Below are 25,009 nucleotides of genomic sequence, written 5' to 3'. Positions count from 1 at the left end.
GCACAATTCCCTCTGCATGAGAAGCACCTTCAAAAGGCTTGCCCTTTAGGGCTGTGCCCACATGTGTTTCTTTGTACTGTTTATCAAGCCACTTCACTGGCGGATAGGGAGTAGCATGGCAGTATGAAGACCAAAACACTTGCCCATTCTGCCAGTACCTCAAGCCTGAGTGAAAGGAATAATCCTATTGTAACAAGGAATTAATAGGTATTAGTACATGCATTCTACTTGAATCTCAGGCTGAAATTTGCTTTACCATTTGCTGGGGACTCGTTGAAGAATAGGTCAAGTGGAAGATGCTCAAGAAGCATGTGACAGTCCTCAATGCAATCCTTTAAAATTTTTGTCACCTTTTTCTCAAATATGTTCACAGGATCTCACATATATTGCGCTTGTATTAAAAAGCTAACATCCTTCATAAGAAAAGAACCATTCTGTATCCCCAACATCATTATATGGCATCGGAGGATCAATCTTGTCCACAAAACAAAACATAAAAAGGGCATTCATGCTCCTAGCTGTTAATTCCGTATGTTTTCTTACCAACTGCTTGGTCAGGGATCCTGCCCCACGTTTCTAAGAACACTCTTTCCACAAATGTCCCTTTAAGAACATCTGCCAGGTTCTCAGAACTGGACGGATGAGAGCAAGAACAGAGGGTGCCAAGAAAAGCAACCCTTAGCTTCACTACTCCAGCTTGTTCTCTTGCTCCAACTTGGTCCGTGTCCTAGACAGAGATACAGCACCACCAGCTCCACTGAGTCAGAGTGATCCCTGAAAGGACTTCCCCTGCATCCCTCCTCTGTCATCCGCAGAGACTAATGGTAGAAATTGCCAGTCCCTTGGAAGAGATCAGGCAGGTAGGAACAAGCCTTGCTGCTCACAAAGGGGAAATGATGGAAGAAGTGGTGATTGGATGTAGGAGAAAAAGGGCACCAGTGGTGGAAAGGACACCTCCTCACTCCATCCTAACTTTAAGCCATCTTTGCCCTTGTTGCCATAGGATTTTCTTTTGTTGTGTTATAAAACATGTAACACAGAACTTACAATTAACCATTTAAAAATGTACAGTACAGTATTGACTATTTGCACATGGTTGTGCAACAGATCTCTAGAACTTTTTCATATTGCAAAACTGACAATACTCAGCTGAACAACTCCTCATTTTCTATTTCCACCATCCCCAGTAACCACCATTCTACTTTCTGTTTCTTGCTGAACTTTCTGTTTCTGCTTTTTATCTCATGGAAGTGGAAAAATTCAGTATTATTTGTCTTTTTGTGACTGGCTTATGTCATTTATCTTAAAAAATTGTCCTCAAGTTTCATCTGTGTTGTTGAACACTAGAATTTCCTTCTTTTTAAAGGCTAAATTGTATTCCACTTGGTGTATACACATTTCCTTATCCATTCATCTGTTGATGGACACAGGTTGTTTGCACATCTTAGCTATAATAGCACTGCAATGAACACAGGAGTACAGATATCAGAGTACCGGCTTTCAAATCTTTTGGATATATACCGAGAGCTGGGATTGCTGGAGCACATGGTAACTTTTTAAATTTTTGACGAGCTTCCATACTGTTTTCCATAGTGGCTAAGCCAATTTATATTTCTACCAACAATGCACAAGAGTTTCAATTCCTGCACATCCTCCCCAAAACTTGTAATTATCTGATTTTTTTTGTTCACTTTTTAATTGGGTTGTTTTATGCTGTTATGAGTTCTTTACATACTCTGGATGTTAACCCTTTACCAAATACGTGGTTTGCAAATATTTTCTCACATTTTGCAGATTGCCTTCCTACTCGCGATTACTTCCTTTGCCGCGCGACAGTCAGAGCACAAGGCACTTCACAACGAACGATACTGCGCAAGTCCGAGGCTGGGCCGCGATGCCTTCTGGGCGTTGTAGTCCCGAGTGACCGAGTGGGGATGGGGTTGGGGGGAAGGCAGAGTTTTCTGAGTGGACCGTGGCTAGAAACAGATTTCTACTGGGCAGGGCTAGAATGAACACTACCCTGTCCTCCTTAGCAGAGAACGGTAATTGGTACAATTCCCTTTTCTGTTTGGATAGTTCCTACCGCCCAGGCTCGGAGAAACACCCACCACCCCGCTCCACCCTCGCCGCGGAACAGGCCGCGCCTCTCCAGAGCCCAGTCCTGCGCCTTCGTGGACGGGGCTTCCCGCGGGGGCGGGGCTCGTGCCAAGCGGCTGGGGCGGGGCGTCCGCGTTTCTCCGCAGCCTCTGACGGTGTAGCGACCTCTTCTTTCAAGGCCGGGAGGCGCGGGAGGCGCGGAGGCACCGTCCATGGACCGGGCGGCCGTCGCGAGGGTGGGCGCTGTGGCGAGCGCCAGCGTGTGCGCCCTGGTGGCGGGGGTGGCGCTGGCCCAGTACTTGTTCACCTTGAAGAGGAAGACGGGCCGGAAGACCAAGATCATCGAGATGGTGAGTGCGGACTCTTGGCGCGCTGAGCGCCTGATGGGCTGCGGGGCGTTGCGTCCGGCCTCGCCTGCCCTCACCGGCCGCTGCCGGAATGCGAAGCGCGCATGGGGGCCCTTTTACCCCGTGTGCGGCGACCCTGCGGGCTCAGTGACCTGATGTGACCGGCATCACTCGGGTTCCCGTGGCCTTTGTTATGTCTCCACTTGAAACAAAACGGCCGCAGTAAATAGGTGATTTGGAAACAAGCAATCTCGTGTTGCAAAACCCGTTTCTCAAGAAGTAAACGGAACGTTCTGGACAGGATGCCCCTTCCTTCCAGCATCCCGGTCAAAGTCTTGCAACTAATCCAATTACAATAGTTGTAATTTTTGCACCGTTGCTAAAATGGATTAGATTATGAAAACGTGTAACTTTTTCAGTGGTTAAAAGAATGCCAGTTAATCCATTTGAAATTCAGGTATAGTGTGTTTTGTATACAAATTCCTGTCTGAAACTGCCAGGAAGTATTTTTGTATTCATTTTCCTCCCAAAACTCTTGCATAACATTATTTTTAAAATTTACGTCCAATTTTATTGTAAGAGAGTGTTTAAAGAATTCTATTTGAAGTACATTTTAAGCAATATTTGCTTCAAAGTTGAAGGTGTTTTTAGTTTAGTTTTTTTTTTTTTAATTAAAGCTCACTGATCACAGATTACTGGGTTGCATTCCAGTGTATTTAGGGGAGTGTATAATCCCGTTTATACTTCCAATAAAGTGCTATACACTTGAACATCTGGGGCGAAATATTTATGTCAAGTAAGTTAACAATCTATTACTATACTAAATAATATCATTTAAAGTCCATATACTTAAGTCTCAGGCATATATTCTAATCCAAGAAACTATTTGCCCCATTAGTTGCTATTGGCACAGGTTGAATACAGAAAGATTTTCCCACTAAAACTTAAAAAATTAACTCCCACGTGTCTCATATGCCAAAAATATTCCGTGAACCAAATTATTCTTTGGTTATTACTATTAATCCACTTCTATACCCACAGCAGCAAATGTTTTTATCTCAGAAATTTCATTTTACTTATGTTGCTGTCCTGCTTAGAGAACTTTGGTGACTTTCTCTTGCACCAAACCAAAAATGTAGCATACATATTTGGAAAAAAAAGACTAATTGCAGTATCTTCCTTTATGTACTAGATTGGTTGGTTACATCACTTCTTTTCTAAACCAAGTAGAGAACAATCAGTGCTTTCATAAAATCCCACAATGATACCATCATAACAGTTTTCCATCTGTGTGAAAAATAATAAAGGCCCATCAGGCAGACCAACTTACTTATTTGTATGGAGACAAGTCATCTTTACATATACTTGTATACATTAATGTTACATTATTTCAGATTGTAATATATGTGTACTGCTAGTAGCTTTTAAAAGGAAAAAGTCAAGAGAGCTCTGTTTTTAACTTCTAATTTTAATAGGTTACTTCTTCAAATGGGATAAATGCTTGATTGGAAGTCTGAAGACCTGGCTTCAAATCCTGGTTTTATCTCTTTTTAATAGTTGTGTTTTAGGGGGCATGCTTATTCCACTGCCTACCCCATCCCCAAAAACCTCTACCTTAGAGAATCTGTATAGCCATGGATGTCCAGTGGCCATAGCTCAGACTGGTCACAGGTAATGGAACCAGTGGCAACCACCTAACTAAGGTGGGCATTCCAAAGCTGGCTAGGTAAACAAATGACTTCTGGTACTGAGTTTAAGATAATAAAGCGCTTTAAGAGTTTGTGATTAAGAGACTGGAAGAGTTGCTAGTAGGCTTTACATGCTACAGCTGAAATGTCCATAGGGGGCAGCAAGATAAAGATACAGGGGAAGCCAGTCAGAAGATAAGCTTGAGATGCTCAGACCTAAGAGATGAGTGGTTTCCCAAAGTTGATGTTTCTTTCCTTCCAGCCCTAATTGTTCATTCTTTTGTGTGTTACTGGGATCCTGTAACAACCAGCCCTGCCTATTACTGGAGCTAGTTTGTGTAGATTTCTCTTCCTTGCACCAAAAATCTCTTCCAGATTATTAATTAATTTATCATAGTCAGTGCACTTTATTTTTAAATAAACTTGTTATTTTAGAACAATTTTTAAGTTTACAGAATAGTCAAGCAGATAAGTAGAGTCCTCTTGTATTCCCAACCAGTTTTTCCTATTACTAACATCTTAACATTAGTGTGGTACATTTATTGAAATTAATGAATTTGGTGTTTGTCCCAAGTTTCTGGCACACAGCTCCTAAAATACTTGAACTCTGGGAAGTGTTAAGAGTGTTTTTTTGTATGTTGATAAGATGAACTGGCTTGGGATGGGGCTAGGTTGCCATAATTATCAAGGCATGGTAAGAGGATTGGAACATTCAGTCTCACCCCTCCACCTCACCCCCAGTTTCTCTGTAGGGGGAAGGGACTAGAGTTTGAGCTAATCACTTTTGGTAAGTGATTTAATCAATCTTACCTATATAACAGAACCTCAATAAAAACTTGTAAAGGAGATTTCTAGATTGGTGAATACCTTGAGGTGCTGATAGGATGGTGTGCCTGGAAAGGGCATGGAGGCTCTCCACCCCATCTCCCATACCTGCCCTGTGCTTGCCTTCCATATGGCTGTTCTAGAGTCATTATAGCAAATTCTGGAACCTGAGGAGGGGTTTCTGGAAACTCTCAAACTTACAGCTTGTTAGTAAGAAGTATGTATAGCTCTGGGAGGAGGGGTTTCCCACCTGGGGCAAGTTCCTTATGAATCTGGTGGGACCAAAGAAAGGTAAGGGCAAGAAGTTGGGAATGAAAGGGCTTTGTTCTCATGGCTCAGTCTCTCCTGGGTCTCACCAGCAGCTCTCTTGGTTCCCTCCCCAATCTTAGGGCTCTGAACCCCGGCTGTCCCTCTCTCTCCCTGGCACTGCTGGGAACCCTGTCTCACATGGCTCCTGAGCTCTCTTCATCCATCCAAGTTAGTCCATCCCCCTCCCACTGGGAGGAGCTCTGTGAGCGGGACCCTGGTGACTGGCGGGGGCCTGACCAATTACGTACCAGGAATGGAGGGGAGGAGAGACTGGGTGTTCCCTCTCCACCCCTACCTTGGACTGGCAGGCAGTCTGGTACCTGAGCAGTGGCTCTGTTGAAGATAAACATCCCATAAATGTGCACATGTGCCCTGATTATATATGCCATGCGCGCTATTAAGGCCTGGCAGGACTCCCGGTCAGAAAGTTCCATTTTCCTGACAGAGTGGCAACCTGGGACTTGAGACTGGTATCTGAAGTGGAGGCAGATTTGCAGACTGAGTCCTTAATTCATGGGATCAGACATTAACTGTAGATAGCATCATAATTGAATTGTCTAGACAGTTGGAAGATTGCTTGGTATGAGGATAAAACTCACACCTTTTGAAGGGCCCCCACCAGTAAGATGGCAAACTTCTGGCTTCTCTTCCAGGTCCTCAGTTCCCGACGGCACCACCTAAAGACCTATCACCTCTCTCCCCACTCCCACTCCCAGCACCTAGCCAATAGCCACCAGCCCCATAGAAGTAACACCACAATCACCCCATGCCCCTTCCTATAAAACCCAGCACCTTTCCCCAATAAAGCGGAATTCTCCGGTGAATTGCTGCTGTGTGTCGCTCCTTTCCTTTCACCTTTGGTGTCAGAAGTGCTGCATATAAACACAGTTGTGTGGACATTTAGTAATATTTGGCCCATAGTAACTGCTTAATAAATAGTAGGACACAGATGATCAGCTTCTCACATTCTACAGTCATTTTTCCTTATGGACACTAGTATAGGGCATAATTTTTAGCCGCTGGTGTTATTTTCTCTCATCTTTCTCTCTCCTAATCCTTCATTATAAAAACTTCTCTAATTATGCTCAATAAGGATGACTTGCAGTTATTGTAAACTGGACCAAAAAGATAAAGGTTGCCAAACATGTATATAGAAGTTGATACACATGCAGTAGAACTTTGCACAAATGCAACTAGTATTTGGGGATGAATTATATCTGGGAATGAATTACAATATATAATTGTAAGCCTGAATTCCTCCTTTCCCCTGACCTATCATGAATTCTTGAAAGTTTCAGTTCCTTCCTCATATAAGTTGACCATCACTTCTCACTTCTGCTGAATATTAACTCACTATTCCAATCAAACACACCTACTCAGCAGGTACGATCTGTTCTCTCTGTGGCCTTTTTGGCCAGTAATGTCTACTTTCTTTAAAAACAAAGATTCTGTACCAAAGCTTGAACTGATTGGAAGTTTCCTGCCAGGCAGAAAGTCTCACTCCAATACAGAAGTTAGGCTTTGAAGGATGAGGCTCTGAGGGAGAAATGTAACCAGAATGATGCATGACAACTTTAGTGTTTTTTACTTGGTTGACTTTTATACAGTCATTGCTTCTCTCCAAATAGTATTTATTTACTTTCAAATTACCCTAAATATGAAAACATTAACAATGAAGATCTTCCTCAATTTACAGTTTGGTTTCATCTCTATAAACCCATCATTACGTTGAAAATGCATTTAACATACTAACTGAACATAGCTTAGCCTCCCCTACCTTAAATGTGCTCAGAACACTTACATCAGCCTAAAATTGGGCAAAATCTTCTAACACCAAGTGTGTTTTAAAATGAAGTGTTGAATATCTCATGTAGTTTATTGAATATTGTAATGAAAGTGAAAAGCAATGGTTTGGTTTGTGCCCGTTTACCCTCGTGACAGTGTAGCTGACTGGGAGCTGTGGCTAGCTGCTGCTGCCTGGAATCATGAGGACAGAATATCATATCTCTAGCCCAGCAAAAGATCAAAGGTCAGAATTCAAAATATGGTTTCCCCTGAATGCGTGTGACTTTTGCACCATTGTAATGTCAAAAAATTAAAAGTTGAACCATTATAAGTTGGGGACCATCTGTAAAAAGTTTTAGGGAAATAGTAGCAACTGATTTTTCCTCATAAAAGAAAAACCCAGTACTTGAAACTAGGTGTTAGTGATTTAAAAAATTGCAATGTACAGATTTAAGTATTAAATTTGGTTTCTACCAAATTCAAAAATACATCAAGAGGATCATACACCATGATCAAGTGGGATTCATTCCAGGGATACAAGGATGGTACAACATTCAAAAATCCATCAACATTATCCACCACATAACAAAAAGACAGATTAAAACCACATGATCATTTCCACAGATGCTGAAAAAGCATTCAAAAAATTCAACATCCATTCATCATAAAAACTTTGAATAAAATGGGTATAGAGGGCAAGTACCTCAGCATAATAAAGGCCATATATGACAGTCCCAGAGCCAGCATCATACTTAACAGTGAGAAGCTGAAAGCTTTTCCTTTTAAGATCGGGAACAAGACAAGGATGCCCACTCTCCCCGCTTTTATTCAACATGGTACTGGAGGTCCTCATCACGGCAAGTAGACAACACAAAGAAATAAAGGGCATCCAGATTGGCAAGGAAGAAGTTAAACAGTCACTGTTTGCAGATGATATGATATTGTACATAAAAAACTCTAAAGAATGCACTCCAAAACTACCAGAACTAAGATCTGAATTCAGCAAAGTTGCAGGATACAAAATTTATACACAGAAATCTGTTGCATTCCTATACACTAACCATGAACTAGCAGAAAGAGAAGTCAGGAAAACAATTCCATTCACAATTGAATCAAAAAGAATAAAATACCTAGGAATAAACCTGACCAAGGAAGTCAAAGACCTATACCCTGGAAACTACAAGACACACCTAAGAGAAATTAAAGAAGACACTAATAAATGGAAATTCATCCCATGCTCTTGGATAGGAAGAATTAATATTGTCACAGTGGCCATCCTACCTAAAGCAATCTACAGATTCAGTGCAATCCCTATCAAAATACCAACAGCATTCTTCAACAAACTGGAACAAATAGTTTTAAAATTCATATGGAACCGCAAAAGACCCCGAATAGTCAAAGCAATCCTGAGAAGGAAGAATAAAGTAGGGGGATCTCACTTCCCTACTTCAAGCTCTACTACAAAGCCACAGTAATTAAGACAATTTGGTACTGTAACAAGAACAGAGCCATAGACCAGTGGAAGAGAATAGAGAATCCAGATATTAACCCAAGCATATATGGTCAATTAATATACAATAAAGGAGCCATGGATATACAGTGGGGAAATGACAGCCTCTTCAACAGCTGGTGTTGGCAATACTGGACAGCTACATGTAAGAGAATGAAACTGGGTTACTATCTAACTCCATGCACAAAAGTAAACTCGAAATGGATCAAAGACCTGAATGTAAGTCATGAAACCATACAACTCTTAGAAGAAAACATAGGCAAAATTTTCTTGAATGTAAACATGAACAACTTCTTCATGAACGTATCTCCATGGGCAAGGGAAACAAAAGCAAAAATGAACAAGTGGGACTATATCAAACTAAAAAGCTTCTGTACAGCAAAGGACACTATCAGTAGAACACTAAGGCATCCTACAGAATGGGAGAATATATTCATAAAAGACATATACAATAAGGGGTTGACATCCAAAATATACAAGGAGCTCATGCACCTCAACAAACAAAAAGCAAATAATCCAATTAAAAAATGGGCAGAGGAGCTGAACAGACACTTCTCCAAAGAGATTCAGATGGTACTGAAAAGATGCTCCACATCACTAATCATCAGAGAAATGCAAACTAAAACCACAAGGAGATATCACCTCACACCAGTTAGGATGGCCAACATCCAAACGACAAACAACAGCAAATGTTGGGAAGTATGTGGAGAAAGGGGAACCCTCCTACACTGCTGGTGGGAATGTAAATTAGGTCAACCATTGTGGAAAGCAGTATGGAGGTTCCTCAAAATCTCAAAATAGAAATACCATTTGACCCAGGCATTCCATTTCTAGGAATTTACCCTAAGAATGCAGGAGCCCAGTTTCAAAAAGGCATATGTACCCCTATATTTATCACAGCATTATTTACAATAGCCAAGAAATGGAAGCAACCTAAGTGCCAAATAAGCCAGGTGAAGAAAGACAAGTATCAAATTATTATTTCACTCATCTGGGGAGTATAAGAACAAAGAAAAAACTGAAGGAACAAAACAGCAGCAGACTCACAGAACCCAAGAATGGACTAACAAAAGGGAGAGGGACTGGGGAGGATGGGTGGGGAGAGGGATAAAGGGAAATGGGCATTATGATTAGAACACATAATGTAGGAGGTAGGGCACTGGAAAGACAGTATAGCACAGAGAAGACAAGTAGTGATTCTACAGCATCTTATTACACTGATGGAGAGTGACTGTAATGAGGTATGTGGTGGGGACTTGATAATGGGTGGAATCTAGTAACCACAATGTTGTTCATGTAAGTGTATATTAATGATACCAAAATGAAAAAAAAACCTGTCTGGAAAATAAATAAATAAATTTGGTTTCTAATGAAGATAGTTATCTTTACACCATCTAAAAATGTGCATGGTTAGTTGTCAGGGAATTGGGACAGCACCAATGAAACAAACTCCTTTTTATTTTCTGGATATAAGATGGAATCACTTTCAAGAGGAACTTTAATTTTAAAGTAAAAACATTTATTTTAAATGTGTGCATATATATGTTTATACAGTTGACCCTTGCACTATACATATAACTGGATCCTCTAATGGGGTGATTTTTTTCATAAACAGAACATTTTTTTGGAGATTTGTGACAATTAGAAAAAAATGTTTTCTTTTCTCTGGAATCTTTTTATTGTAGGAATACAGTATATCAAACATATAATATACAAAATATGTGTTAATTGACTGCTTATGTTACCAGTAAGGCTTCTGGTCGATAATAGACTTTTAGTAGTTAAGTTTTTGGGGAGTCAGATGTTATGTGCAGATTTTCAACTATGCATTGGTGGGGGTTGGCATCTGAAACCCAGAGCTGTTCACAGATCAACTGTTTACTCACACATATGCTATTTATAAGAATTTGTCTTATACTTTCTAGATTACTTGCAAGATAGAAATCTTGCAAGGATTTTTACCAGTTATTTGTGAATGAAAGGTATCTTTCCTGTCCTACAGTTACCCTCAGCAGAACTGAGCTTTTCTCCAGCTTCACAAATCTCAGTTTTCCTTATTGATCCTCTTCAGACATCATTCTTATTAGATAGGTTATCCAGAACTGTGCGTTTTATTTATTTTTATTAAATTTTGCATTTGGTCACCCAAATCTACTTTGATCTTTCAGTAAACTAACTTAGAATTTGGTTTTCCATTGTAATCATTCCAGAGACTAATCCAGAAAACTTAGTATCAAGTAGTTTGGAAAATGTAATGCCTTTAATATATTGATAACAAATTGACGAATGATTTAAAATCATATATGTTTAATTTGTGCTTTTGAAGCTGTTTGAGAAAGCTGAGAATATTTTTCTAAAATTCCAAGATTTTAAAAGAAGGCTCTAAAAATGACTTAAATTTAAAGCCCATATATACACTCTTCAGTTTGCTGTTAAACTAAGTTAAATACGGGTCTTTCCTTGAAGGGGTTTAAAAGCTAAAATAAATTATGTTCATAGAAAAGAATGACATTTGATAGGCTACTCAGTAAACAGGAAGAGATACCTGATGACAACAGACATTTCTAGCCTCACATATTTACTGAGGGAAAGAGAATTACAGTTCTTAAACTAGAGAGAGATTAAAAATTAAAAATTTTAGTATAAAAAAGTTAAATTAGATGATTTCTAAGATTTAGAAGATGATGTTCTAAAAGTGATTGGTATGTGGAATAGCCATGATGCAAAGGATATAAATAGAACACAGCTTTATTTTTTCCCTTGTAGCCCTTTAAAATTGATTCAGCAATGGTAATCTTTTTTGCCTCTGGTGAAAAGTGATAGGCCCATGACTTTTTTATTTACTTGTAGGTAAAAAATCTTTTAAAATTACAAATAGTCTCGACTATGTTTCTGTAAATAGAAGTGTCCACTGTTACATATTATTTACAGTTTCAATATTAATTCTGAGCTGGGATTTATAAGTAGACATTAGCTAGTGCTCACCAATATTTTTAGTTCTCCCCTTCCTGCAGTTGGACAAGCTTTCACTATTCTGGCTAGTAGACTGTGTCCGGAAATGATATGGTCACTTCTGAGCCAATATAGTTATGATCAGGTGCACAGTTGTCCATATTCTTGCCTCCTACTGGAGTAAACCATGAAGCATCATGATGAGAAGGAGAAGACACACTATCAGAGATGCCTGGAATATACTGAGCCAACACATGGAGGACATCTGCCCTGGAGAGTCATCTAGAACCATATTTTGTGAGTGAAAAATAAACTTTTCTGTGTGTTAAGGAACTGAGATTTTTGTGTTGTAACTGCACCATAACCTATCCCAACACAAACTTCTTCACCACCCCCAGGCTGTGACTGCAGGTGGCTTCTCCCCATCCTAGTTAGTGGTGGCCAGTGGTCTGGGATGGGAGAGAACGTCATTACCAACCTGTCTGCCTGCCTCTCTTCCTTACCCTACTGGCCATTGCTTCAGACTTTTGGGTCAGTGTGATAGGAGAAAGTGGTGTGTGTGGGGGTGGGCAGCATTGAGGAAATAAAAAGTGAGAGTTCTTATTTGACTGGCTAGGTTTGTGCTCTCTGTGCCTGCAAGATATTTCAAGTTGACTTTCTTTTGTTCTTTCACTCTTGCCCCTTAATGTGGGCATTTAATTTCCTTTGGTACCCCACTCCCCTCAGCTAGATTTTCATATTAAATGACCCACTTCATATGGGCTTTTGCTTTTGAAATCCCTCCCTCTCAGGCGGCACTTTTGGGCCGGACATCAGTTCCTGGCTCGTTCCCTTCCTTGCTCCCTGTCCAGTGTGTGGGAAATATTCACCTACCATAACTCTGACAAACTCTTAAAAGTACAGGCCATTACAAGAATGTCACTCCTTCCTCCCCACATATTTATCTTTTTGTGTATGTGTTTGAGAACATATATGTTCTACTCAGCAAATTTCAAGTATGCAATAGCATTACCAACTATAAAAAAATATTGAGTGCTTCATGAATTTGCATGCTGTGCTTTGACAGGGGCCATGCTAATACTGTTCCGGTTTTAGTATATGTGCTTTGTAGTGGAGTACAACAGAGCCACCTCTGCCACACTGCCTATCTTTATGAGCATGGATCAGGTGTCAGGGTGCCATAACAAACTCACTTCAGGTTCTTGGAGTGACCCCATAAAAGGCTCCTCTTGCTAGCTTGGTAAGGTGGTAGCACTCTAGCATAGCCACCCCCTTGAAGGCAGAGGGCAAATGTAGCACAGCAACTTATCCAGATACCCTCTTCCTTCTCTTTACTGTTTTTCACTCTTTAAGTGGATGAGGGCCCAAAAGTCATGAAACCAATTTTCTCCATTTCCTTACTAAATAATATACATGGGAGTTTCCTCATCCCATGTATATTATTTTGGTTCCTGAATTGAATCAAAACAATGAGATTCCCAATTTAATATCCTTTTACATAAATTTAGCATTCTGTGAAAAGACTTTAGATTTTACTCTTTGTAATGGGTAATTGTGTCCTCTAAAATTCATTGTTGAAATCAGTGAAGGGGATAAAGAGGCACAGAATCTCAATTATAATACAGTCACAGGGATGAAAGTACAGCCTAGACAATAATAATGTAATACCTTTCTATGTTGGCAGATAGTAACTACATTTAATTGGGGTGAGCACTTAACAATATAGATAAGTGTTGAATCGCTATGTGATATACTTGAAACCAGTACAATATCAACTATACTTTTAAAAAATTTCATGTGCTGAAGCCTTAATCCCCAGCACCTCAGAATGTAACCATGGGTGGAGATTAATTCTTTAAAGAAGTATTTAAGGTGAAATGAGACCTTAGGGAGGGGCCCTAATCCAGTATTACTGGTGTCCTTTCAATAAAAGAAAGAAAACGCAGGGGCTTGCCTGCACAGAGGGGTGTACTTGTAAGACACAGCAAGAGGGCAGCCATCTCCAAGCCAAGGAGAGAGGCCTCAGAAGAAAGCAAACCCGCCAACAACTTGATCTTGGACTTCTAGCCTCCAGAGCTATGACAAAATGAATTTCTGTTAAGCCACTCAGCCGGGGATTTTGTTATGGCAGCTCTGCCAACTAGCCCTTTTTGTTTGTTTGTTTTGTTTTGTTTATAAAGAGATTCATAAATGTGTTTGGTTTTTTGTTTTCTTAATTTTCTTTTTTTTGGTGAATGTATGTCATCTCTTTTTTTCTTTCTCAACTTACTCTTGCCCAGGGTCAACATTTAGCACCCTAGTAAAAAAGAAATTACAGTCTTTATCATTTAGAAAGTTAGATATGTTTTATCTTACTATAATAGGAGGAAACTGAATCCCACCTCGAAATCCATAGTCTCTTTTTCTACATACCCTCTGTATTAGCAAATCTCAAGTTAAATGTGAAATCATTTGAGAAGCTTATTTTTAAATACATGTCAGATTCTCATGTGCAGTGTAGTGTGAGGACTGTTATATAGTACAGTTTATTCAGTGCCTAATATATGATTGACACCTTGCTCATGCCTTATGAGATGTAAAAAATGATAAACCTAATCTAGCCAGTACATTAACCAAAAAGCAATAATAAGTATACATATTTGAAAGGAAGAGACTAATTCTCCATTATAAGCAATGTAACTGTCTTGAAAATCCTAATGAACCAACTGAAAATCTATTAGAATTTGTGACTTTGTTAAAGTGACCAGAAAGAAGATTGAAGTATGAAAATGTATAACATTCTGGTACTACCAGCAAAAACAAATTGGAAAATGCAATATGAAAAGAGCACCATTCATAGTACCAACCAGAGAAAAATCAACATTAAGGAGAAATTGTAAGTCCTTGCCTTTGAAGGAGACAAGGCATTATCTTAAAATGTGAGAAGTTAAATAGAATAAGATGGTACTTGAGACTGTATAAGCCAGTAAGCCTGGTGGTGATTCATTGACTGTTTAGTTGGTAACCTCTGTATGCAACCATTGTTTTAGCTATTGGGATACAGTAGTTCAGAAAACATAAACATCCCTGTCCTTGGGGGTGCTAGGGTTGTGGGTGGTCAGAGCAAGGAGAGTTAATAGTTAGGGAGGTTGGAAAAAGTAGGACTTGAAATGGCCATAAAATTCAGTGAAACTCAGAGAATTAAAGGACATGAGAGAGCTTTTTGATACCTGGTGAAGTGAGCATAGTCAGAGGTAGAAAATGAAAGAGACAATGAGTTGACAAATCTGGTTGGAAACAAAAATGCTTCTTAGAAATTAAGGGATGGGGATGGTGAGTTACAAAGTTTGAAAGCAAGTCAGAGTCCAAATTTCAGAAAGCTTTAGATACCATGCTTTAAAATTTTCTTGCAGAAATAGGGTATGCACATTAAAAGTAGATTTTTATAAATTCTACTTGACTAGATGACAGACAGAATGGGGTTAAAAATTATTCCAAAATTTCTTTTCCTCTCTGAGTGACAGATACAGTTGGCAAAAACAAATGAGAGGGATAACTAACTGGGTTTGTGTAGAAGAAGAGTCTGTTTTCAGACATTTTGATTTTAAGGTGATAACATGACACTTGAGTGGAAGTGCCCATCACACATTTAGAGATGAGACCATACTAGGGAGAAGTGGAGAATATTTTGTGAGCCATTTATATAGAAGTTAAAATTGAAAAAGAGTCCAGTATATGTTCTGAGAAGGAGAGAAGAGCTAAAGGCTGAGGACTAAATTTTGCAGAAAATTCTCAGGTAAGGAGCTGGTGAAGAAAATTAAGGAAGAAGCATGGTTTTAGGAGTTTCAGGATATTGGTTAGCCTTACCAAAGCCAAAAGGGAAGAAAAGAGTTTAAGAAAAAGAGTACTCACACAGACTCCAAGAAGAGACTAGTGGTTACCAAAGGGAAGGGGTTGTGGAGGGTGGGTGGGGAAGGAGGGAGAAGGGGATTAAAGGGCATTATGATTAACAAACATAATGTAGGGGGTGTCACAGGGAAGGCAATATAGCAGAGAAGAGGTAAGTAGTAACTCTATAGCATCTTACTTCATTGATGGACAGTGACTGCAATGGGGTGGGAGTGAGGACTTGATAATAGGGGTGAATGTAGTAACCACAATGTTGCTCAGGTGAAACCTTCATAAGATTGTATATCATTGATAACTTAATAAAAAAAAGAAAATAAACTATGGTAGGAGAGACATGGGATTTAGTGAGCCAGTTTTAATAGGGTGGTGCGGTTGGAGAACTTTTTTGTGAAAGGAAAAGAGGGCAGTAATCAGGGAAAACAGCACCAAGCAAAGGGGTTTCCTTTTTTCCCCAAAGAAAGGGTTGAAAATGTTAGGAAGGGTTTGATGTTCATGATTCATGAAAAATATAGCTTGGATGATGTATACTCTCAATTGTAATTTTATCTTAAATTACCATTCATTCAAAAGATTTGCACTAATTTTAAGAACAAAGCACACAAAATCATATATATAGTGCTTTTAGGATAATTCTAGTGCCATTTAACTTTTTTTCCCTTAATTCGTTCTGCTATAAGTGAACCAGATATTTACTTCCAATTAATCTTAAATTTTTCCTCTCCTGTAGTTTTAGAAGTGTTTAAAAAAAACAGGGAGATTCGGCATATTTGAGTTTTTGCTTTGAATTACAGAAATAGATGAACCATTTTAAGACATCAAGAAATAGGGTAATAAGATAGTAATAAGGCATAATCATAGTCTAAATTTTATTGGTTAAAAATCTTGCTTTATTGTTACAGCTGCTAACACTGGCAAATCAGTTTGGGATAGAAGGGCATTCAGTGATGTAATAATGTACATAAGTTTCACAAATGTGACATCTCAGATTCCACTGCATTAGCCATAACTTTGTACTATAGGTAAACATTCTGTACAGAGAAACTTTGTGCTCAGTTCTTCATATGAAGATGTAAAAAGGTCAAAAGAGTATAAACTATGACTGATCTACTGAATTATAAAGTTTGTTTCAAAATTAGTTTTAGGAAGTATTTGAATTATTTGCTTGTTTTTTTTTTTAATGACTTTATTTCAACATGTTTATTTCATTCAATGTCAATTTCTAGAGCAAGGTCAATCCTAGACACAAATGATTTACTGTATTTGGAAAACTTACACATTTTAGTCAGATTCTTTTTAGCAAGTTATTTATACTTTTCTACCCACTGAATAATAATGAGACTTAATCTAGTTTTTCATTCTTACTTTGTATTTCAGAAATTATTTGGCCAAATTTTAGTATTTAGCTTTAAAATGCATTTTTAAAAACCTTGGATTATTTGATACATGTAACAGATGTTTTGGGACTTTTTAATTCTCACAATAGACTTCTTTTGTTTTATTTTTTGTTGGGGGGGATATAAGTAATTGCTTTTTCTGCAGACCTGTTTTCTTTATTTGTTATGATTTTTGAGTAGCAAGAAATGTTAGGTTAAAACTTGAATTTTCATATACTCTGAAAGCTAATGGATATGTGTGACTACTTATTTTAGATATTCAGATGGGCAATGCATTTTTAATTAAAAATATATTATTCAATTAACAAACATTTGTTGAGTAGTAACTGCACTTTTGAGATATAAATGTGAATAAAACACAGACCCAAAACTCAGAGGTATACTTACACAGATAAGTATATAAATAAAATAACTATAATAATAATGGTTATACATGTTTAATATGTTGCCCAGACCTACACCTAATGTTTTATATGCTGATTTAATTTACTCTTCACAGCAGTTCTATGAGATAGGTTCAATAATTACCATACCCATTCTAAGTCTCCTACCCCCACCTCCACTTTACAAATATAGAACGATGTCCCCAGAGTTTTTGCAATGGGAACTTGGTCATTGTCACGCAGCTAGTGAGAAGGAAAGCCCAGATTCAAATCAGGTCTCCTTAGCTCTGGAGTCTATGTGTACTCTTATCCATTACATTCAATAGAAATATGCAGAAAATGCTTGAAACACAAAAAAGGAAACACTTAACCCTACTTAGAATATATGATTTGCTACACAACTGATAATAGTGAAGAAGAGCCTTCAAACATACATTTAACAGGAAGACAGGCATTTGAGGCAGAAGGAATAGCATGAGAAAAGGCATATGGCAAGCAGTGTTTTGGCCACTGCTGAGAAGATATATATTTGGAGGGATGAAATAGGGAAAGTGGATTAGGAGGCCCAAATTGTAATTGGGATCTTGTAATGCCATTCTAAAGAGTTTCCCCTTTATTTTGTAGGCAATGAGGGGCCTCTAGAGGTTTTTAAACAGAATAGTTGCATGCTCAAAACTATTTTATAAAGATGACTTAGGCAGGATGGAGTGGAAGGGGAGGCCCTAGAAAGAAGGAAATAATTTAAGAGGATATTGTCAGTATTTCTTGTGAAAATAATCAGGGTGTAGACTAGGAAATGAGAGATCAAAATATAAACATTTCAGAGAGAAAATCAACAGGACTCTGGCAGCACAAACTACGGTCATACAGATATAATCATACTTGTTTATCAAGCTGTATTATCTTGGGCAAGTTATTGAACTTTACTGAGTCTCTGTTTCTTCATCTGTTAATTAGGAAATAATGGTACCTACTTCATAGGGTTGTGGAGATTAAATGAGATAACAGTGAATACAACTGCTATCGTCTGAGAGCTTAGCATTATTTATGACCATTAAATCGAGTAATCACTGGGAGGGTAGACCTCAAAGTTACAAGGTAAAATGGTGAGACAGGCTAGGTTATTAGCCAGGATAGAAAAGGGGAAAGGGGAAGTTTGAAGAGCAGCCAGGGAAAACATGGAAAAGTAAGTTCACTTTGTCATGCTATATGTGAGGAGGTCAGGGAATAGTAAAGTAGAAATGTCCATAAATTAGTTAATATAAGTGCTTAGAAAAGCATTTGGTTATTGTTGGTCAGTATATTGGCTCATAGTAATCAATTGTGGGTAAAATTGCAATATTTCCAGAATCTCCTGCTTGGCCTTAGTGCATCTCCATATCAATAGCTGTTTCCAAGGGGTGGGCAGTAGTCCATATCCATATCAGTAGGTAATTACAAGGGTGAGCGAAGGCATATCTGGACCAGAGAGGTTGGGTGGGGTCCCTTTTTAAGAAATAAATGGGTTTCTCCCACTTTATTTCTCCCTTTGACTGATTTTGGTTTCAAAGGTATTTTGCCTCAGGATTTTCCCCTGAGAGTTATATCTGGCAGTAGTCAGCAGGACTCAAAATCTGTCTACACGGATGCGACCCTTGGGTGAGCTACCCCTAGAGATGGTGGAGAGATGCCCGGAACTCCCCCTGTGGATGGTGGGGAGGCTCCAGTAGCTGCAGCAGTAGAGGGTACAGCTTTACCTGGGGGACCTCCATCTGTGGGGCTTCCAACTGGGGAGCCCCTAGTGGGGAATTGGTTCAAGGTAAAGTACCTCCTAGAGGGGTGGGGCTTTCCCCGTAATTGGGGAAGGGTGGAGACACCAGAAGTGTGGAATTAGCCCTCTGTGAGATAGAAGACTGCATAGAGGCCTTGAGTGGTTGTCTTCCTCAAGATAGTAGAAAGTGTTATCGAGGAGAGAGGGAGACTTTGGCAGGAGAGAGACACACTTCGGCAACACTTGGAGGAGCTGGGCGATGACCTATGGGATGCCCTTAAGGAAGAGAGACAGTTATTGAGAGGACAGGTCATGCTCCTGGAAGATAAGTTAGCAGGAAGGAGGGAGGAGACATTAGGAGAATCCACGCTGCAGGAGGCCATGGGGGAGAGGGAGGAAAGAACAGTACCTTCAGCCCTGGAGGTGGAAGAGGAAATGTTGGGAGAGGCTGAGAGGGTGGGGCCGAGGGCTTGTCTGTTACCGAGGCCACCACCTGAGGCACTAACCTCTCCTGTGTTAAAGGCTTGCCCAGTCATAATTAAGAAAATAAAAACGCAACAACTGCAGGCTCCTCAAGGAAGAGCCTCCCCTTCCCCAGCCTTCCCCAGGTTGTGGAGCACTCCATGCTCCGCCTCTATACCCAGGATGAACTGGTGGACATGAGTATCCAGTATTGGCAGAAGCCGTCGGAACCTCTGCCTACATGGCTTTTATGTGTCTGGGATATGGGGGTGGAAAACCTTGTAATGTTGGGTTCTGAATGAGTAGACTGGTTTCCCTGATGATTCACCCTTCCCTTTGGCAGCGGTTGCAAAGGGCCTGTCACACCTCAGGGAATTGGGTGCTTCTGCATTCATTGGCTGACAGCAGCCATCAGGGCAGTTTGGCCTAATCAGGGTAATTTACCGTACTTACCGTCTAGCAGGCAAAAGTATGCAGAGCTCCAGCAGGTGTATGGGAGCTGGGCATGGAAAATATCATCTATACTTTGGACTCCCAGGGCCCTGATGAGGAGTTGTTCACCGTAGGAATGAGAAATCTGGTGCCTCCATACAGCTGCCCCATCTCTCTTTGGGTCCCTAGTGACTATTCTTGCCCCCACATAGGGCAAGCCATAACTGAGGCTACTTGTTACTTTAGCAGATCTTAGGAAGGTTGAAACAATAAGAGCACAGAAGGGAGTATGGGCTATGACTGAATGGAGAGGTACAAAGGGCCTCATGAAGGTATCGAGGACCCAGATATGGGTTGATTTGATAAAGGCTGGTATAGTGAAAAAAAACTTGATTTGCAATCCAATAGGATATTGTTAGAACTGTGGCACCAATTAAAGCCAGAGCAGCAGTTCCAGCCACTGAGGTCCAGGATGCAGAAACCAGAGGGAAAGGCCATGTCTGGCCTGTGTCCCTGCAGGACTTCCTGTGGTACAGTACTCAGGATCCGTCTGGGCCCTCACCCCCACAAGATGACGATTGGACATTGCAGTTTGACTGAAGGGTGTTAAGGCCCCCATCTTGGGGGACGTGGTGGGGACCAGAGGCCACATGTAGAATTACCAATTCATTGGTCCCCTGTGAATGTACAGTGTGTCCTGGCACTGGTGGACACAGGAGCTGAGTGTTCTCTGATTTATGGCAACCCTGAGCAGTTTCCCGGAACCCCTGCTGTGATAGCTATGGGGGTGAGGCAGTTAGAGTGAAGAAAGCCCAAATCCCACTGGGGATAGGGCGTTTACCCCCAAAGAAGTATACTGTGTACATTTCTCCCATCCCTGTATATATTTTGAGGGTAGATATCCTGCAGTGCCTGTGGTTACAGACCACTGCAGGTAAGTTCAGACTGAGGGTACGTGTGGTAAAGGCAGTTCTGAGGGGACATGGTAACCACCCACCTGTAGCTCTGCCTATACCTTGGTGAGTGACAAATACAAAGCAGTATAAATTGCCTGGAGGGCATGAGGAAATTGGAGAAACTCTACAGGAGTTGGAGAAGGTGGGCCTCATAAAGCCCACTCATAGTCCTTTTAATTCCCCAGTGTGGCCAGTGGAAAAGCCAGATGGCTCCTGGCGTATGACTATGGATTACAGGGAATTGAATAAAGTCACACCCCATTTGCATGCTGCAGTTCTCTCTATAGTAGCCCTTACAGACACCCTTGGTCATGAACTAGGGACATATATTGTGGACTTTGCTAATGCTTTCTTCTCTTTTGACATAGCACAGGAAAGTCATGACAGTTTGCCTTCCCATGGGAAGGCCGGCAGTGGACAGTCACTGTCCTACAAGGATACCTCCACAGTCCCACCATTTGTCACAGACTTGTAGCCCAGAACTTGGCCACATGGAAAAAACCACAAACAATGTGGCTGTATCACTATATTGATAATATCATGCTCACGTCTGATTCTCTTGCAGATTTAGAAGGGGCAGTTCCTAGACTGCTGCAACATCTACAGGAGAAAGGATGGGCTGTGAACAGCACCAAGGTTCAGGGACCTGGTTTGTCTGTGAAATTCTTGGGGGTTGTCTGGTTGGGTAAAACTAAAATTACCCCAGAAACAGTCATAGATAAGGTCCAGGCTTTCCCCACCCCTACCACTGTGGCAGTATTACCAAAGTTTTTGTGTCTTTGGGCTACTGGAGAATGTTTATCCTGCATTTGGCACAAGTTCTGAAGCCCTCATACTGGTTGGTATGAAAGGGCTTCGGGTGGGACTGGGATGAGACATGTGCAGCTGCTTTTACTGCTGCTAAGCCAGCAGTGAAGGCCGTACAGGCCTTGAGTGTTATGGACTCATCAAAGCCCTGTGAGCTAGATGTTCATGTAACCAAAGATGGTAATGGATGGGGTCTTTGGCAGCGACTTGAACGGAGTCGCCAACCTATTGGATTCTGGTCACACCTATGGGAAGAAGGAGAGGTCTGGTACACCTTGATAGAGGAACAAGTGCCTGCTATTTACCACTCCTTGCTGGCTACGGAGCCCATCACCAGAACAGCTCTGACCAAAGTAATAACCACCTGTCCCATTGCAGGGTGGGTGCAAGACTGGACCCAAAGGCCATGGAGTGACGTGGCACAGACACCTACAGTAACCAAAATGGGGCACATATTTACAGCAGTACAGCACCCTCTGTACTATCCCCTTAAGTGGAGAAGCACTTATTGGAGCCAGTGACGTATACCAGTGGAAAGCAGGAAGAACTTGCTTTTGAGCCATTGATATTTGTGAGTCCTTATCAGGAGGGAAAAGCCCCTGTACCTGAAGATGCTTGGTATACAGATGGCTCCAGTCGTGGGCAGCCCCCAAAGTAGAGGGTTGTGGCTTTCCATCCTAAGACTGAGACAATATGGATGGAGGATGGAGGGGGAAAGAGCAGTCAATGGGCTGAGTTACAGGTGGTATGGCTTGTGATCACCCAGGAGCCCTCCCCCATAGTTGTTTGTACTGACAGCTGGGCCGTCTACCAGGGCTTGACCCTGTGGCTACCAACATGGTACAATGCCAACTGGATAGTTGATCATCGGCCCCTTTGGGGGCAAGAGTTGTGGCAAGACCTATGGGCCTTGACTAAGACAGTTACTGTATGTCATGTGACTGGTCATTTACCTTTGGCATCCCCAGAGAATGATGAAGCAGACACATTGGCCCAGCTGCACTGGCTAAAAGGACAGCCTGCCTCTGATGTAGCCCAATGGTTGCATCAGCGTTTGTTGTACATGGGGCAAAAGACAATGTGGGCTGTAGCCCATGGGTGGGGCTTGCCTTTGACCTTTGAAGAATTCAGCATAGCCCAGAAGGAGTGCCTTGTGTGCTCTAAGAAGGACTTATACCGAGTCCCACAGCAACATGGGACAATAATAAAGGGACTGATAACCCCTTGTCAGGTGGCAGATAGACTACATTGGGCCTTTGCCCATATCAGAAGGATATCGTTATACCATGACTTGTGTGGACACAGCTACTGGCCTATTGGTTGCTTTTCCTGCACATCCTGTAGATCAGCAAAGCACCAAAAGGGGCCTAGAGCATTTCTTTGTAGCTTATGGCCAGCCGCAGGTGATTGAGAGCGATCAAGGCACCCACTTTACTGGACATGTGTTGCAAGGATGGGTGCGCCAATTAGGAATAAAGTGGAAGTTTCATGTACCATTTTACCCTACCAGGGTGGGCATGATAGAGAGCTACAGTGGTTTGTTGAATTCTGGCCTGAAGTCAGACAACAGTAGTCTACAAGGCTCTTCATTTCATTTATGGATAGTGCTACAACATTTGAATGAGAAGCCCCAAAGAGGAGCCTTGAGCCCTGTGGATATGCTAATACACATTGCTGCCTCTCCTATACAACTGTACGTGCAAACTGAAGAGTTATTGAAACCAGAATATGGCCAGCAGAGCAACTTCCTGCTGCCAGCCCCAACTGTATTAAACCCTGGAGACTCTGTTGATTGGACATGGCCCTGGATATTTTGACACATGGATCAGCGATGGCTAGCTGTAAGTCCGGGGAAAGGAAATCCCAGGGCAAAATACCTCTAAAAACTGAAATCAGTTAAAGGGAGAAATAAAGTTTAGAACCTGTTTATTGCTTACAAACTGCAGTCCAGGGCCGTCTCTCTCTGCTTCTGGAAGCAAGCAAGCAAGCAAGCCAGCCCCTCCCTTTAAACTCTCAGGTTCAGACACTCCCTTGGTTGCCTAGGTAATTACCCATTGATACGGAAGATGAGCTCTCCACCCCTAAGGATATGCAAATATACCAAAGCCAGGCGAGATATTATGGAAATGTTATAATTTTACCCACACTGGCCCTTCTGGCACCCTGGGGAAAAGGCCTGGAAGCTGGCCTCCTGTGTAGTCCTGAGTAACAGCAGGTGGTCCCCAAAGATCACAGTAGTGTACCAAAAACGTCTGGAAGGTAAGAGCATCTTACAGGGAAGTTTTGTTTTATCTTTATGGCCAGTACATGTACCTCCCTATATGTTGACCCACCTATAACTCCCACAGGGAAGGGGGTGAAAGTCTGGTATACTAGACAAGGATGAGGTCCAATTCCTGCCACTGTTGTATAACAGAATCACTCTCTTGCGTGCATCCTACCTGATGTATAAGATTTGCCTGTGCTGGTGTCATTAAAACATGTATCCTATTGCTCTTCAGGTTATTTTCTTCTGCAGTTTCTCTGGCCTGGATCCGCCCCCTGGCTGCAGCTGGAGCATGATGATTGCTCTGAACTCCCTACCGGTTCAGCTACTGCCTGCCTGTGGAATGGGCGAGCCGTGGGCTTAATCTGCATAGGACTTTGAACGTAGTTGAACCTTCCGGCTTGAGAATTATCATAATTTTATTGCTGTTGCTATCGTATATTATTAGGCTGGCTACAATGCTCCAGTTTTCTTGAACACAGGCCATTAAGGATGATGGAGAACGAGTAAATTGTAAGGTGAGATTTCTGGACGTGTGGGCTGTGGGTAAAATCGCAGTATTTCTAGACTCTCTTGTCTGGCCTTAGTGCATCTCCATATCAATAGGTGTTTCCAAGGGGTAGGGGGAAGTCCATCTCCATATCAGTAGGTAATTCCTAGGGTGAGCAAAGGCATATCTGGACCTGAGAGGTTGGTTGGGGTCCCTTCTTCAGCCAGGTTGAGAGAAACTCGGGAGAGTGCAAGTAGACAACTGCTTGTAAGAAATAAATGGGTTTCTCCCACTTTATTTCTCCCTTTGACTGATTTTGGTTTCAAAGGTATTTTGCCCTGGGATTTTCCCCCTGGAGTTACAACAATATATATACATACATATATATATATATATATATATATATATATATATATTATTTTTTGTTATTAGCAGCAGCAACTGAAAATGTAGGGCTGGAGTTCTGAAAATAAATTAGAACTAAAAACATTATTTGTTCAAATGTCCAGCCTCTCAGCAGTAATAGTGGGGATAAGATTTCTCATCAATAATTGTACAGCAAGAAGAAAAGAGAAAACTCAAGAATGCTGATGTTTAATGGGTGTTCAGTATGAAAAACAGAGCTGTCAGAGGTGGAATAACAGGAAGCCTTAACAAAAGAAGGGGCA

At 41.0% G+C, this 25,009-nt stretch overlaps 1 protein-coding gene across 3 annotated transcripts in view; it reads left to right on the top strand.

The window, feature by feature from the left end:
• The first annotated feature begins 2,224 nt into the window (after positions 1-2,224).
• Positions 2,225-25,009, top strand: part of NT5C3A (5'-nucleotidase, cytosolic IIIA) — a 70,000-nt gene continuing 47,215 nt past the window's right edge. Inside the window, exon 1 of one of the 3 annotated variants that reach the window (XM_036897445.2) lies at positions 2,225-2,447. In XM_036897445.2, coding sequence (XP_036753340.1) covers positions 2,310-2,447 — 138 coding nt within the window. In that variant the 5' untranslated portion in view covers positions 2,225-2,309. The remainder of the gene's footprint in view (positions 2,448-25,009) is intronic. The other 2 variants (XM_036897449.2, XM_036897450.2) reach the window with 2 other exon arrangements.

Source organism: Manis pentadactyla, chromosome 7, assembly GCF_030020395.1.
Source record: "Manis pentadactyla isolate mManPen7 chromosome 7, mManPen7.hap1, whole genome shotgun sequence".
In the NCBI taxonomy this organism is placed as follows: Eukaryota; Metazoa; Chordata; class Mammalia; order Pholidota; family Manidae; genus Manis; species Manis pentadactyla.
This window is presented reverse-complemented; position numbering and strand designations above follow the sequence as displayed.